Raw genomic sequence first — 16949 nt, 5'->3', positions numbered from 1 at the left:
TGTGTGTGTGGTTGTTCCATTTCTTTTTCAATTCCCTATAATTATCTGCACCATGCTCCCTATTGTCCCCATCTATGTGTTCTCTGGCAATCATAATTTCTTCCCTCACTTCATTTTCTCTTGTGAATGCATTCTTCTCCCCCACACCCCCCCCCCTTTTTTTTAAATCTGTTCCCGCCTGTCCATCCATCTCGCAAGCCCACGAGGAGACAGCGGTGATTCATTCAAACCTCGTCAAGCGTTCCATCCGCCGACGTTGCACGCCGACACACTTCCCCTCTCTCTCTCTCTCCCCCCGCACTCGGCGCCAGCCTCCGCAGATCCCGGGAGATTACTTAAACCAGTATTACCTCATCGTACTTCGCAGTCCATAAATCCTTCCAAACCTGTCGGATTGCAGATAGCGCCAAAATAAAAACGCGCCCCTCCAAGCTTAAGGAAGCGGGATTGACTGCGGCGGGGTGAACTTCAAAGCGGATCGGCTGTCCTCCAGTGTTAGCGGCCGGTGCTAAGCAGCAGAAAAATGTTGATCATTTCCTTTACAGGGCTCAATTTAATGCCGGTATTAAGGTTTGCGGGAGATTATGTGGCTGCGTCGCGCTTTATCGCTGCACGCTCGCGGCCAACTCTTCTGTTGCCAAGGCGGGCAACAGAAGTGGCTGAGATGCGTGTTATCTCAAAGGCCTCGGCTGGTCACCTTCTTAAGCTTGTTGTGCTTGAAGTCGTTGAACTCCAGCGAAATGTTTACACTCAATATTTTTTGCCGGTATAAACATGCACAGTGCATTGTTGCTCAGCCTCTTAGCGATAATAGTTTTTTTTTTTAATTTCTTTTTTTATCGTCCCCCAAAAAAATACCATTCTGAGACTTCTCCCATATTTGGGGGGGGGGGGGGGCATTCCCTTAAGCTAGAGTAGTTTCACTTTGGAGCATGAAATTTGATAGGTCTCAAAGTGTCCAGAAGCTTTGCCTGGAAAGAGACGGGAAGTCGAGCATTCGGTTTTTGTGGACTGTTTAAAAAAAGTAACCAAGAGATTTGTGTTATTAGTCTCATTAGTGTTATGCAAAAGAATCATTGCCCGAGTACAATTCAGTTGTATTGAACGTTTAAGTCCAATACATTTCCCGTATCAATATTTAATTGAGTGTCATGTTTACTTGTGTGCACTTTTCGGTGGGAAAAAAATCGGTCTGTTGAATTTTCTCACTTTTGGTTGCACAAAATCCAATCATCTGGATACAGATAGATTTTCTTTTCAGTCAACTATACATCTACTTCAAAATGTATCTCCATCCAGATTCTGTTGCGTGGAATAACATTTTTCAGTGTATTTTAATTGATTTATTTCAGGACAGTTCTTTGATGTACAGTATTGGATATTTTCCAAAGATTAATTGCACTGTTAACGTTCGTACTGTTTAGCCACAATACTTTCGCCACATTTTTGATGAACATTTAGGCCATCGATGCCACTGTATTTAATGTTGGTCATGATTGTGGTTCGTGGAGAGACTGACTACCAGGCTTCAAATGCCGGGTTTTTGTAATTTATTTTTATTTTTAATGTTATTGAGAGGGGAAGTTAAAAAGAAACATAAATAATAATAATAATGGTTGCACAAATGTGCACACCCCAATCAACCAATCCCATTCCAATGCATCTTAAATGCAAGTCAACGCGCACACCGGCAACCATTAAAAGTAGCGCTGATTAACTCCAATACAATTCTGGTGTTCTCGTCAGCTTTTCCTATCATTTTTGTTGTTCTCTCACAGAACCCTGAAGATTTTGTGCTCGCACAGGCTTCACTTTCAAACTGTCTATAATTCCCTCCACAGATGCAAAACGTTCTGTTTTCCGTCATTGCGCACGTGTAGCGCATGGCAGTATATCTGATGACTAGCCGTAAGACATCAACGTCTTAATAACTCAGCTCCAAAAGGTCAACGCTTCGTAATTTTTTGGGGGTGCTTGATAAAGGTCGCTGGTTGTACCGCTGCAAACTACAACCACGATCATAAATATGTTGTAAATGTTACATCAATACCTCTCTGAAAGTGTCAGTCCAAACTGAGCATTATTACATTTTTTTTTAATAGGTTGTGTACCTAATGTTTTGGTCCAGGGGATTTTATCATTAGTGGGAGAATGTTCCGGAAGGGCACATTGCACCCTTTCGCTAGCAGATGGTGATGGAAGGCGCTGACGGTGGTGGTGTGAAAGTTTGCCACCAGTGTGACTGACGAGTTGAACTCGCTATGTTGCCGCAAGAAAATAAGCACATTGTCGGGTGCCAACACGCAGTGACGAAAATATCACCTCGTATGGCTGTTTATTGTTAAAAAAACAAAAAGGTGAGTCACTGTAGTTCTCGCGTTTGCTAAAATTACCATGAAAACAGGAATTCGCAACCTCAAACCGTGTCCCCCCCCCCCCCCCGTGCAATATCTCGCCGTTTCGTCTTAATCTGCTCGGGGGGGAAAAAAAGCTGTTAAATTCGACATTCACGAATGCTCAACTTGCCCCAATATTTCCAACTGCAAACCCGAATGGATGTTCTCAACACTGAGTTCGTCCGATCTGCAGACTGTCACTCCGTTGTTTAGCCTTCAGTCAAATTTGATCCGTTTTGACTTTGGATGTCGACTATCATCGTCTTTCTTCCTCCCCGAAGTGTGATGAAACATACAACGAAAAAGAAGAATATATACAAAGATGATTTATTTGTATTGGTGCTACAAAGTTTATGTACACCGAGGCTGTTCAGAGTCAAATTTGACCCATATCCACAATTTTTCTTTTCTAATCGAGCTGTTAGGGTGAAATCAACTAACATGGTAGAAAGTGAAAAGTGCTTCACGATTGGTTGCAGACAATAATTAGAAGGATACCTTTGTCCAAAATTGACCCCGAACAACATGTCACACTTTATTATCGGTTCATGATGTTCAAAAAAATCACCACATGAAACACACATTGTCAGCCTTAAGCAGCATAAATGGAAGCCCGCCTGTTTAATGACACCTAATATACCGCCTCATATCCTTTTGAATGCCTTTTTTATGTCACCCTAACCTATGTTATGATCCCCTCATGCCGTCGGGGCGCCAGGTTGCTCACGAGAAGAACGACACGGTCATCCAGTTCCGCTCGCCGCCGGTCAACGACTCGCTGAGTCGGGTTGCCAGGACGTACATCAAGCTGGACAACTGGGAGAAGGACCTGAGGAACTTCGACTACCACCCGGACCCCGTCTTTTACGAGCTGCCGAAGAAAGTTTTCACGGAAGCCAGCATCATCATTGTCACCGTGAGTGAACGCCGCCCCGTTAAGCGCCGACGAGACGCAGAAACAGCGAGTCGCACGTTATTCGTTGTTGACGCTGCGCTTTCCGTGCGAGGAACTTTGTTATTGCTGACTCACAGTTTTGACGTGACGCCGGCACAAAAAAAAAAAAAAAAGGAAAGTGAAAGTATGACACTTTTTCCTCCCCCGTCGCAGTTCCGTTTGCATAATAGTGGAGCATGTTGATTATTTTCACGCGGCGGCGGGATTGTTTGTGAGGTCCAAGGAAGCGTCTGCCGCAATTAGACATTTAATTCCATCCTTTTTACCGCCTGGTAATTCAGTCAAGTCGACGGATCCATTCAAGGGGGTGACAGGTGATGTATGGAGCGGGAATTTCATTGGTTTTATTTTGGTGACTTCCTGTGTCGTTTGCGGTACTTATTGAAATGCACGCAATCTCGAAAGCGGAGGGATTACCATTCGACACAATTGAAATCGAGTGGAAAGAGAACAACACGTTGGGGCATTCGAAAACGAGGATTAACGGGCCAATTAGAGGTAAACGGGATTACATGTAAATTGCTTTATATTTGTGTGTTTTTACTTGCTGCGTATCTTCCCTTACATAAGCCGTTCAGCCAACTTTTTTAAGCCACGTGTCTGGTCCAACATCCCGGAAGAGATGATGGGCCCATCTCAACACACACCTGATTAAAAAGAAGAAAAAAAAACCCGGAACAGAAATCCATCATAGTTAAGACGCCAAACTCAATATTGCAATGACCTGAATAAATGTGCATATGGATACCTTCTTGAATAATTATCCCGGCTCTAGTGGCTTATTGACTTCTGTAAGTCAGTGTTGGGCGTGCGTGTAGGGGCCATAATGTCTCCTCAATAAGCCTTTCTTTGTATCAACACAGCTAATGCAAATGAGTCATCTCTTCATCATCCTCCAGAATCCATTAGCGGGAGCGAAGGCCCAGCTACTGGAAATGCACATGCAATTGCACGCAACTTAAAAAGAGAACTTTCTGATCCGATGCGCTGAGGCCATTAGTCGAAAGTAAGACATTTTACAAGAAGCGTCCTTGTACTTAATAAGCTCAAGCATCGCATTCGGTTTGCCTCTCACCTACTCAGAAATACAGCTAAAGATGCGCTTCGAATCCTTCTTGCAAATACGCACATAATACGCTGGCCTATAACCCGTATGCCTTTAACCCTTCCACGCACGATTAATCCTCCTCAACGACAGGTTCCGCTTAGATTGAAAATATATATATATATATATATATATATATATATATATATATATATATATATATATATATATATAGTTATCGCCTCCGAACACACAAAACAGGTTTTTGCCGTCGTTCTCAATTGAGGTCGGTGGTAGCTCCTTGCAAGTCAGCCATTTTACATCACAACCTCAATTCTTCTTTTTGAGTGACACTTCACGCATTCAAACTACGGTGCAGAGAAGTAGTCTAAATTCATCCGTCCATTTTCTAATCCGCTTTATCTTCACGAGGGTCGTGGCCGTGCCGTAGCCTATCCCAGGTATCTTCGGGCAGTAGGCGGGGGACAACACCCTGAACCGGTTGCCAGCCAATCGCAGGGCGCACACATAAACAAACAACCATTAGCGCCTCACAACCACACCGTAGATTGTTCCATTAACCTGCCATGCATGTTTTTGGAATGTGGGAGGAAACCGGAGTACCGGGAGAAAACCCACGCAGGCACGGGGAGAACATGCAATCTTCACACAGCAAAGCCAGAGCCGGAATCGAACCCTCTAAACTCATCATTCAAACCATTTACACTCTTCTCTCATTAATGTCGTTGATGTAGGAAGAACGGGATGTTGTCGCGCACGAAAGGTTGTCTTCACAATTCGTTCATTTGTTTCCGTGACTTACCGCTTGTCTGTCGCGCAGGGTCGAGGCTTTTCCAAAGCCATGACAGCCAAAGAGGCTCAGGCCTTTGTGGGCGACGTTCCCTGTCTGGTCAACACTCTCCAGGACGACAAGCTGTTCCTGGACCCGCCGTCGACCAAGCCTCGCGCTCGGTCCCGGAGACACCGCCGCGACACTCGGCCCGAGCTGCTGGATCTGATGGTCAGAAACGTGTTCTCGCTCCATCCGTTTTGACACGAAAGCCACGAAATTACAGTGGAACCTTGAACATCGAGCGCAATTTGTTGGGAAATGCTTTTTGGTTTTTTTATTTGACTTTTTCCATGATTATAAAACAAACCCCCTCAAAAGCCCAAGAAGCAGCAAAACGTACTCGTCAATGTTCACCCCTTGTGATGAAGACTGAGTCGAAGCCTCGACTGAATATGAATTTCATAAATGTGATGCATTCACATTTTCTGTATTCCCCGCCGTGCTACGCTGGCGATGACGGGCGCCGTCAACTCCGCTCTCGGTGAACTATTGTTTCATTTTCAGCACTGTATAAAAAAAGCGACACGGCTGGACTGGAGACAGCGCAGGATGCTCCCTACAGGAAATTGGCTTGATTTAAGTGTCAGACACAATACAGTCATGGATTTGTTCACTCAATACCGGGCGACCAAGTCGCAGCACTTTAAAACACTCAAAGGCCCCACGGCGGTTCTGCAAAAAAAAAAAAAAAAAAAAAAACGCAGCGCAATGATATCGATTGCTCCATCCGTCGCCGTTTGTAACCGTGACCCCAATAAATGTCCGAAACACGCTTGATAATAAGATTCCGCCCTATTTTTATTCGCCCTCTTCCCCCCCCCCCCTCCCCCAGATCAAGTTTGGCAAAGGAGAGTGGGTGGTGGGCTCGGTGCAGTACGAGACGAAGAACGATTTGTCGCTCTACATCATCATCCCCGCCGTCATTGTGCCCATGCTGCTCATCATTGCCATCTCCGTCTATTGCTACAGGTAAGTCCCTCTGTTTCGTCTGAGCGACGAACCACCGTGGCGTATTGCGCGCCAATTAGTTACACTCGCGCAATGTCATCGTTTCAAACGCCGTTGTTCACCGAATTTCGGATGCTGAACTTTATGCCACATCCATATCGTACATTTTTTTCCCTCAAAATTACAATTTGATTTGCGAATGTATTTATTTCTTTTTCCTCTTCATATTTGCCCGCTTGAAACTTTGCACTGATGCGTTTTTCACTCCGTCCTGGCTCAAGTCGCCGCACGCCGTCGCCTTCTGTGTGTGTGTGTGTGTGTATGTGTGTGTGTGTGCGCTCAAATGTCACAGGCACGTAAATCAAAGTCAGCCCTTTTCAAAACCCTTTTTCGGCAGCCAAAGTGTCACAAAATAGACAACACACTTACACTGTCCCCCTCCCACCCCCCCGACACACAAGCTGTTTTTTTAACCTTGCGAGGCGAAAATGCTTAAGCGTGTTCGCCGTCTCACAATGTCTTGTGAGACGTTACAGAACTTTCTGCCTGCTCTGAAGGCTTCCGCGACGCCCGCGTTTTTCAAAATGGCATTTTATCCAATCGCGATGGCAAACGCAATTCACAGTTCTGCCCTAATAGGCATTGCTTGTTCAGATCACCTCGTATGACGATCATGTCAGCTCTGTGTCTATCTATCGCTTCTTATTGCTTTTGAAATTCGAAAAAGCTTCTGCTCATTCGATCGTCCAGCTCAGTCTGTCTTTATACGCTCTCCGGGGTGCTTGTGTCTTTTGCCACGTCATCGAGTTTTCGGCTGACTGACACGCCGGCAAAATGAAGAAATCCTTATACCAATACTAACAGCAGCGACAAATACTCGTTTGACAAAACCTGAACGTCAGTCAGAGTGGCGGAGTCAACGAAGGCAAATATTTGGATGCCGCAGAGCTGTGCACAACAACTGGATTTAGGCAATGAAGCTTTTGAACGGAAGCCTAATCCCCCCCCGCCCCTCGCCATCGCAAGTGTTGATCGGAATCATGTCGGAGCAACGCCGTAACCGCGCGCGTGTGTGCAGGAGGAAGAGTCAACAGGCCGAGAGGGAGTACGAGAAGGTAAAGCACCAGCTGGAGAACTTGGAGGAGAGTGTGCGAGACCGCTGCAAGAAAGAATTCACGGGTAGGTGACAGCAATTGATGCAAAACACCCACAGACACACACATACAAATACCGGTACTCTAAAACTGTGGCCAAGCACTACATGAAGCTCCTCAATTCACTATAGCATAGTTCCTTGGCAGCAAGACCAACAAAGGAAGTAATTGTTGAAGTAATTGAGAATGTACCGGTGCAGTTGCCGTAATATTATTTTCCCACTACTTTTGTGCGCCAGACCTGATGATCGAAATGGAGGACCACACCAACGAACTGAGCGAGGGTCGCATCCCCTTCCTGGACTACAAGACCTACACGGACCGCGTCTTCTTCTTGCCCTCCAAAGACGGCGCCAATGACGTGATGATCACCGGCAAGCTGGACATCCCGGAGGCTCGGCGGGCCACCGTGACGCAGGCGCTCAACCAGTTCTCCAACCTCCTCAACTCCAAGACCTTCCTCATCAACGTAAGCGCAGCTTTTAATTCCCGACTTGGATTCCATGTAATCACGGCGGGACGATGCACAATTATTGCTATTGTTGCAGAATAATGACGAGCTTTTTTTAGGTTGAGCGCCGCGTTAACCGAGACGGCTTTGCTCCAAGCACATCAAAATTGAATTAAACAGCAACACCGCGTGGAAGGTGCATAATGCCAGGAAAGGCAGCAACTTGCTCGCAAATAGCACAAGATCCATTATACACGCAACAAATTTCAAGCCTCGGCTGAGATAACTGGGGCCGAACATGTTAGATGGGATCTTCCATTTAAAATTGAGAGTACCAGCAAATGCACCGTCTGGATCAGATCCAAATGAAATGTGCTGTGATGTTGCAGAGATTGCGACTTCCGGAAAGAGATTGTTATTGGAATTTTGGCCTTTGTCGAGGATTAGCTTTTTTATTTTATATGATTAAAAAAACACAACAAAACATTATCTTATGCATTTTATTTGTATATGCCTTGCATGTTTGTTTTTCATATTATGCATGTTATGTTCTTATTTTTATATTTTATCTTGCGTGAGCACGGTGAAGATTTTCACTCACATTTTATTTAAGTATTTTTTGGGGATTTGTCATTTTTCTGTATGTTGTTTTCATGTTATTTTATAGATTTATTGTAATTTTCTATTGCATGTTTTTTTTAAAAATATAATTTTGCATGTGAAATTCAGTGGGTGCATGAAATGAACTAAATTGTGTTTTACGTACGAAAAATAGTCAACACCAGCAAAATGGTGTTACATGCAAAAACTGACGCGCAGATCACCTTTACCGCCAATGGATCATCTGTTGTGACATTTTCACCCTTTCATGCGCAAATAATGATAACCTGTAACCTGATAACATGATAAAATGTTCACTGTAGTCACCGCTTTCCCTTAAAGGGTTCCACCGTATTCCCTCCCTATGCTACGTAGCTAATGCTACCCTCCAGCACGTTACGGACTTGTCGACCGATGATGTCTTCTGATTAGTCCGGCGCTTACCAATAATGACGTAGTGTAGATGGGTTTGCTGTAATTTTATGCTCCACCTGCTAACGTCGAGATGCTAACGTGCCAACTCATCTTGGGGGGAGTATTAACAATGATGCTTTCGTCAGGAAAATCCCACAAGGTGATAAAAGTGGATTTGTTTTGCTTCTATGAATATTTTTAATTCACCCTAAGAAAGCAACTCATCTAAGTAACGCTTTGGTCTTAAATATTTCGTGAAATCTTTTCACTCCCTCTTGTTAAACCCACATATGTGTGCCTGTTCACACTCCTACATCTCAGCGTGGAATCCTTTATTGGCTTCTATTTTCAATTCGGCCTGTCTTACCCTGGCGCCCACTGTCAGATGCTGACGGGTCCAATATTAGACGGCTGTCGACACGGCGAAGCAGCAGATTGGAAGGCTTCTAATAATCCAACACGGCTGGCGCGGAAGCAGCCTTGGAGGTGTTAACTGCAAATCTGGGAGAGCTTCCCCTGCCTCTCATTTGTGTTTTATCTAAGCCTCACTGTGGAGCACAACCATGTTTACCGCCCTCGTTATAATTGGTGTGCCGTTGGTCATGATAAACATACATTTTTTTCAACCATTTACAGAGATACCTCCAAGTGAAAACCAACCACAAATGTGGTGTATAATGTTAAAACATAACACAAACACAAGTGACAAACAGGCAGCTAGCTGGCTCGTGCGAGAAGCTAAAGGCTTTTTGAGTCAACTTTATTTGTCGAGCACTTTCAAAACAACCACAGTTTCAGACAAAGTGCTGTAGGGGGAAGTCAACCCCAACATTTTCTTTTCAAGAATCTGTTCGATGTAGTCCTGTGACACTAAACACAGCATTCGGAGTAATATTATATAAGAGCAGCAAAATCCGGCCGTTTGTAGCCATCTCAGGTGGCGGCCATTTTGTTACTTTTTGTCACCTGGAAATGACATCACAGTTGCTCAGGTCTCGGGTAACAACCAATCGTGGCTCAGCTTCAGAAAACAGGTGAGCCGTTACAAAAGAGCCGAATCAATGTTAGCCAATCCAGACACATTTTGAACATTTTCTGAATTCCAATGTTGAAACTCCCGGCGGAAAACATTGTGTAAATATTTCCTCCCCTTTTGCCGTTCTTGGACACCAACAGAGTCCTTTTGCTTACTCACTGACATTTTCTGTGTCGCCTTTTGTAGTTTATCCGCACCCTGGAGCGCAGTCATGACTTCAACGCGAGGGCCAAGGTGTATTTTGCTTCCCTGCTGACGGTGGCGCTACACGGCAAGCTGGAGTACTACACGGACATCATGCGAACGCTGTTGCTGGAGCTCATGGAGGAATACGTGCACAGCAAAAACCCGAAACTCATGCTGCGACGGTGAGCGAAGAAACCTGAAAAGTAGTTTTTTTTAAACCCTACACGTCATTCATAGAAGAGGTTTAAAAAAATCGTATGCAAAATAGTTCATTTTAATAATAAATACAAATTCATTCTCATTTTCTATTCCTGGGGCGGCCCGGTAGTCCAGTGGTTAGCACATCGACTTCACAGTGCAGACGTACCGGGTTCAATTCCAGCTCCGGCCTCCCTGTGTGGAGTTTGCATGTTCTCCCCGGGCCTGCGTGGGTTTTCTCCGGGTACTCCGGTTTCCTCCCACATTCAAAAAACATGCATGGCAGGCTGATTGAACACTCTAAATTGTCCCTAGGTGTGGGTGTGGGCGTGCGTGGTTGTTCGTCTCTGTGTGCCCTGCGATTGGCTGGCAACCGATTCAGGGTGTCCCCCGCCTACTGCCCGAAGTCAGCTGGGATAGGCTCCAGCACCCCCCGCGACCCTAGTGAGGATAAAGCGGTTCGGAAGATGAATGAATGAATGAATGAATGAATTTTCTATTCCTCAAGCCTGAGACACGAGTGGTAATCGTTAGAAATTTTGTGAATATTCAGTTCGGTAAGTTGGAACATTTCCATTATATAAAGAAAACTAATTGGAAATTTATGCAAATGTTATTGCAAATTTTAGCCTTTTTTTGTCAGAAGGAGACACGAATTTATATTTTCAATTTCCCGTAATAAATTTCCTGTAAATACTGAATGCAGTTTCTAGGGTAATTTATCAGGGCATAATACACAACCGGGACACGTGGGTCTCTATAATGTGCCTTTTCATTTCCTCATGAGATCATGTATGTGTGTGTGTGTATGTGTATATATATATATATGTTGTTGTTGTTTTTTTCCATCTCACGAACAAAATGATCACGTGAAGGTCAACGCGTCCAAAGCAGAAGATGCGCCGAGATCACTTGAACTCTCTGCCGTGTTTTGCCACTTAGCCACTGGCTGTTAAACAAATGCACGTCTTAATTATCCCTCAGTGGAGAGGCTCATTATGCTGATTAGGTCATTGCGCCAACATGAGCCCCCCCACCCCCACCCCCTCCTCTCGCCCCCCCAACACACACACACACACACACACACACACGCTTACCCCTCTTAAACACATCTAATTAGGCATGCTAACCACTATCAATGCACGGGACGACCGAGGCTACCGCGAGTGGATATCTGTCATGACGAGGCATCAAAGTGTCAGCTGAGTATGGAGTAGTTTGATCGACACTGACACTGACGGGCTTTGCAGAAATGCCTTGTCAACATTGTGGACAAACGCTGTCTTGAATGCACGTCACCACATTCCAAGCTGTCACTGAGACAATTGACCCAGGAGCACTGAAAAAAAATATAGGCACTCTTTCAGCAGCCTTGACATTATTTGCTGGCATTTGAACATTACATTGTTTTATTAACGTTATGTTTTTTAATGACCTGTGGTCAACGATCCATATAAGAAATAAGGCATCAATTCGATTGGAGTGCTTTAAAAAGGTCTGAAATGTGTTTGTTCTATTGCAATTGTTAGAATATAGTGGCGTAATGTATTCTAATCTTTTTTTTTCCATGTTATGGCCTCTGAGAAATAACAACAGGTCCGACGGGTCTTCTGTCCATAAATTTAATCAATTGTGTCTTATAATTTGTCTTTTAGATCCGAGACAGTGGTAGAAAGGATGCTGTGCAATTGGATGTCCATCTGCCTTTACCAGTTCCTAAAGGTAGCAACACACTTCAGTCAGATGCATACGCCATGCAAGGATCATTGAGGTCAAAATGCCCGCATTCTCCACGTTACTGCAGCAAAGCGTTTTCTCATTGCCTTTGGTCTCCTCTTTCCTGTAACAGACCATTGTCTGTTTTCTTGCTGCCCACATTCTCCATTTTACTGCATTGGTCCGTTTTCTGTCTGCCCTTAGTCTCCACTTTGTTGTGGCAGTCCAGTATGTTGCTTCCCATGTTTTCTGTTTTGCTGCAGCATTGTTTTCATGCTTCCCTCAGTTTCCACTTTGCTGCAACGGATGATTTTGTAGCCGCCCTCAGTCCGTGGGTTAATTATGCCCACAGTCTCCATTTTTCTACACCTGTATATATTAATGCTGTGTAATTTCTCTACTTTGCTGCTGCACTCTTTTTTTCCATGATGCCCTCCATTTCTATGTCATTACAGCATTTCTTCCTGGCCCTCAGTCTCCACTTTGCAGTATCCGTCCATTTTTTTCACTCCCCTCATTCTCATTCTCCAATCTGCAGCAGCACTCTGTGGTGTTGCTGCCCGTTTTCCAGGTTGCTGCAATGCTCTGTTTTCTCACTGCCTTCAGTCTCCACTTGAATGAAGCAATAGATTTTTTTTGCCCTCATTCTCCACTTTGTCACAGTGCTCCATTTTTTTTGCTGCCCTCAGTCTCCACTTTGTTTTAGTCATCTGTTTTCTCACTGTCTTGAGTCTACACTTTTTGTCCAATTTTGCCAGGTGTTCGCCGTAAACTTTTATTGTTGTTGTCTTGTTCTGAGTGATGCATTCAATGTGGCATGGTTTTTCGAATTTCCCAGGGTACTTACTTTATTTTTAGCCCCAAAATAATCACAATGCATTGAATCGTATCAATTGTTTGTGCATCAGGACTCGGCAGGCGAGCCTTTGTACAAACTCTTCCGGGCTATCAAGCACCAGATCGAGAAAGGACCCGTCGACGCCCAAGTGAAGAAAGCCAAGTACACCCTCAACGACACGGGTCTGCTGGGCGATGATGTGGAGTATTCTGTGCTGGTGAGATGGGCGTGCGAATATATAGAATTATAACAGCTGCTGAAAGATTGCCTGGTTGTACTTCACGGTTGCCATGGTAACTGGATGCATGGCGGAAGAGATCGCCCTGAGGACACCAGCTGATTTTGTCTGACATCCATTTTTCAAGGGTGCCAAAAAGCACAGAGGGCAACCCAACGCGTTCACAGCTCAGCTTGGAAATGCTACAGGTTCTCACACGGAACTATTACAAATCACTGCTGTATCCTTTTGGAATTTTTCCTGCCCTGCATTTCAGGAAAAAAAAGCGAATGTGAACACCGTCGAAGTCAGCAAACACACACACACACACACACACACACACACACACACAAAATAAAAAACGAAATAAAAATGCCGGTGGGTAATGGCGATGTCAAGGACAATTATAGAATTAGCCCACAATCATGCCGTGTCTCCCCACGGTGATGGATCTCTTCCTGTGATTGAATTACAGTGTAAAAAGCAAGGAAAGTCCCCCTGCCCCCCGGAACCTCCCATGGACTTGATTTCACAGGCCTCCACGATTACTTTGGATTTCACGGGCTGCTCATCACACTGACACTCAAATGCAGAGCGAGTAGAATTGGATTGTCCCCCCCCCCCCCCACACACACACACACACCCCTGTCACCGCCCCACCGCTCCCCTTAACACCCCCTCCCCCCTCGCCATTCTTTTGATTGCATCCAGTGGTCAATTAGTTCCTGGCCGAGTGACTCAAGTTGCTCCCGCTGAGCCGTGGTCATGAGCCGGGCTGAGGTGACAGAATTACTATCAAGTGCCACCGCCCGTGTGTGTGTGAGTGTGAGTGTGTGTGTGTGTGTTTGTGTGTGTGTGTGTGTGTTTCAGAGAGAGAGAGAGCAAGAAAAAAAGTATAGTTCCCATGACAACCACAACTTAACTGCAGAACTGTGTGCGTGCATGTGACTTTCGTGTGGGAGGCCACGTGATATCCAGTTGGGCAAGTTTGACCCTTTCCCTGGAGAGTAATTGGAATTCAGTAATAGGAATTCAAATCCTGAGCATTGTACTTTTTAAACTCGAAACTTAGGAAGACAACAATGCCAAAACAACACTTATGAAGCAGCCATATAGATGCCCTGCCCTTAGTCTCCACTTCGCTGCAGCGGTCCATTTTCTTGCGACCCACATTCTTCGCTTATTGCACCCTGTTATCTCCCTCCCCCAGTATCTCGTATGCTGCAGTGGGCCATCCTCATTGCAAACAGGAAATTACAAAGGCTGAACTACATTTTGAACATTTGTAAAGGGGCATACTTCCCATTGAACTTATTATTATAATGTATCTATATATTTTTATTACAAGTAGTGGATTTCACATTCACAATAAAAAAAGCCCCATTGCCCATCGTTATTTGATTTCTATATCTTTTTGAAAGAATTGCTCATGTCAAGATGACCTTACATCCTACGCTTAACTCGTTTTTGTGTACGCGAGGCCATGTTTGAATCTCCGTGTGTGTTTGAGACTTCCTTGTGTCTTGTTGCCAGACACTGCAAGTGCTGGTGCACGGCGAGGGCCCCGATGTGACGCCCGTCAAGGTTCTGAGCTGCGACACCATCTCGCAGGTGAAGGAGAAGATCATCGAGCAGGTGTACAGGAACCTGCCGTACTCGGCGCGGCCCAAGGTGGACAGCGTCACGCTGGGTGAGTCAAGAGTTGAAAGTCGGATGGCACTGAGGTTTCGCAATTTCAATTAATTAAACGCGAGGAGGGGGGGGGGCTGCCACGAAGCATGGCCATCATTTTACAATGTTAGCAGAACTCGTTCAGCAGTTTCATGTCACTTTAAAGAATAGTCATCAAAGGGCTCAGAAAAGCTAAATATAGTGACAGCGTCACTTAGCTGCTCATGTCTCTTTTAAAGTTACGGGTGATCGTTTTTTTCCTCCGTCCAAACGCAGTGTAACCTCAAAAGGGGCACCATGCCTTTTCTTCGGCTTTTTTTTTCCAGCCACCGCAGAAGGCAACCAAATTATGTTAGCGAGAGGAAGTTTGATGAAAACAACCGATCTAGAAAAGTCACTGGCCGTGAAATAGGAAAGCATCTGCCAGCTTGGTGCAAATTCCTTCAATATCCTTTTCATTCAATATGTTAGTTTCAAATTCCTCCTTTCAATAAATATGTTAGTTTTACCAAGCAGATGCTAGCTGATGTAAGCAACATGTAGCTGAAAGATCATGGCCAATGACCAGAGAAGACAACCACGAGCATGTTTGCTGCACTGAAAGCTAAAGGGCGAGTAGTCTTTCTTTGATGTTAGTTTTAAACTGCAGTGTCACCTCTACTTACGAACGTCTCTTCATACAAAATGTTCAAGTTGCGAAACACCTCAACAGGAAAATATCGCCTCTTGTTACGAAAGAAATTTCAAGATATGAAAGGTAAAAATACTGTATGGGCTGCCACTCGCAGCTCCGAGTTTCCTGAAGGCAACATACTTCTAGCTGCTCTGCCATTGGCTACTACCGAGCATCATCCTGGCATCCCATTGGCTAAGAAGCACTTCGACCGTATGTGTCTATGTGTGGACATAGAGAAACAGATAAGCTATGTGTCGATGCAGCGTCCTCGTCATTCGCCCCTCGGGCCACGAGGCGTTCCGATAGTTTAACGTAAATGCGAATCTCCCAGAAAAAGTGTTCACCAGTCGGGCGATCGCTCACTATGCTGATGTTTGTTTGCCTTGGACATTTTTGAAGGATTGTTGAAAGCCGACAAAAGCAAACGTCCTTGGATCAGTTCTTTACAAAACACCGGGGGAAAAAACACTTCTGAGAGAGAACATGAACTAAAGTGAGCAAAAAGCGATGAGGATGCAGTTGAAAGCTTAATGACCATGATTTTTATTCTTTATTCTTTGTTTAATTACATTATGCACAATAAGTAGAGGTACCACTGTACTACTTTTAAACTTGTCTGATAGTTAAGAATTACAGTTGCTTCCTTTTGAAAATGTGTTTTGAAATCAAGATCAGCAAAAAGGAAAAGCTTTTATTCGCTAAACAAAGTTCTGAAGTTGCAAATCTAGGGGGAGCCAACTTCAAAAGCTCAAATCTCCACAGACATTTTTGCCACATCAAAGACAGCCCCCCCCCACCCCTCCTCCCCACTCCCACCCCAATTCTCACGCGCGAGGCCGATCTCATTCCGTTCTGCGTTTCAGATAAGTGCAGATCTGTCGCCTTTCGTAGCGCACTGGGACGATAACCCTCTCATGTGGCGCTAATTGTAAATGAGCCACGACGGCGCCCTCACCCAGGTCTGCGCGGCGGTTTAATCTCATCTCCATTCAAAAGTGTGGAGCTGCCAATCAGCTTTTGGAATTACTTTTCGAAAAATTCTGACAAAGTCAGCTATCTGGTCTGCACACAGCCGCAGATTAGATATAAATATATTAATATACATGTATGTATTTCTTTTCGTTTTCGGCTGGTTCTGAGAACTTTGCTTCTTGTATGGGGCCTTGACTGTTGTACGCGTGGGGTCATGCGACTGGCTGGTTGATGGCTGGTTAGTACCCATCTGTGGTGGTGAGCTCTTTTTCTTCCTCTTCTCTCCACAGAGTGGCGCCCGGGCTCCACGGGACAGATTCTGTCCGATCTGGACTTGACGTCCCAGAAAGAGGGCCGATGGAAACGCGTCAACACGCTGGCTCACTACAATGTATGTAATGGTCGTATTTGACGAGAGGAAAATAGGAAGCGCTTCGCGTTTGCTTTTAACCAAGCAAGACTTTAAAAAAATTGTAATGTGACCAAAAAAGCAACAACAAAACACCTTCACATGAGGCTGATCAAGAGCATCAGCTAGCATACTAGCCTAAGAACACGCAAACTCCACATAGGAGCCGGAATCGAACCCACGACCTCTGAACTGTGAGGTCACGCGCTAACCA

At 44.9% G+C, this 16949-nt stretch overlaps 1 protein-coding gene across 1 annotated transcript in view; it reads left to right on the top strand.

The window, feature by feature from the left end:
* The window catches only part of plxnb2b (plexin b2b), a 178955-nt gene that overhangs the window by 147592 nt on the left and 14414 nt on the right, over positions 1–16949 (top strand). Inside the window, exons 22-31 of the mRNA XM_086108318.1 lie at positions 3115–3312; positions 5238–5417; positions 6082–6218; positions 7276–7376; positions 7591–7820; positions 10039–10220; positions 11892–11958; positions 12861–13007; positions 14541–14697; positions 16617–16717. Of these exons, the coding sequence (XP_085964444.1) occupies positions 3115–3312; positions 5238–5417; positions 6082–6218; positions 7276–7376; positions 7591–7820; positions 10039–10220; positions 11892–11958; positions 12861–13007; positions 14541–14697; positions 16617–16717 (1500 nt within the window). The remainder of the gene's footprint in view (positions 1–3114; positions 3313–5237; positions 5418–6081; positions 6219–7275; positions 7377–7590; positions 7821–10038; positions 10221–11891; positions 11959–12860; positions 13008–14540; positions 14698–16616; positions 16718–16949) is intronic.

This window comes from Hippocampus guttulatus, chromosome 4, assembly GCF_054856545.1.
Source record: "Hippocampus guttulatus isolate MCC_2025c chromosome 4, RoL_Hgut_1.0, whole genome shotgun sequence".
Lineage (NCBI taxonomy): Eukaryota > Metazoa > Chordata > Actinopteri > Syngnathiformes > Syngnathidae > Hippocampus > Hippocampus guttulatus.
Note: the sequence above shows the minus strand (reverse complement) of the source record. Positions and strands in the feature narration are given on the sequence as shown.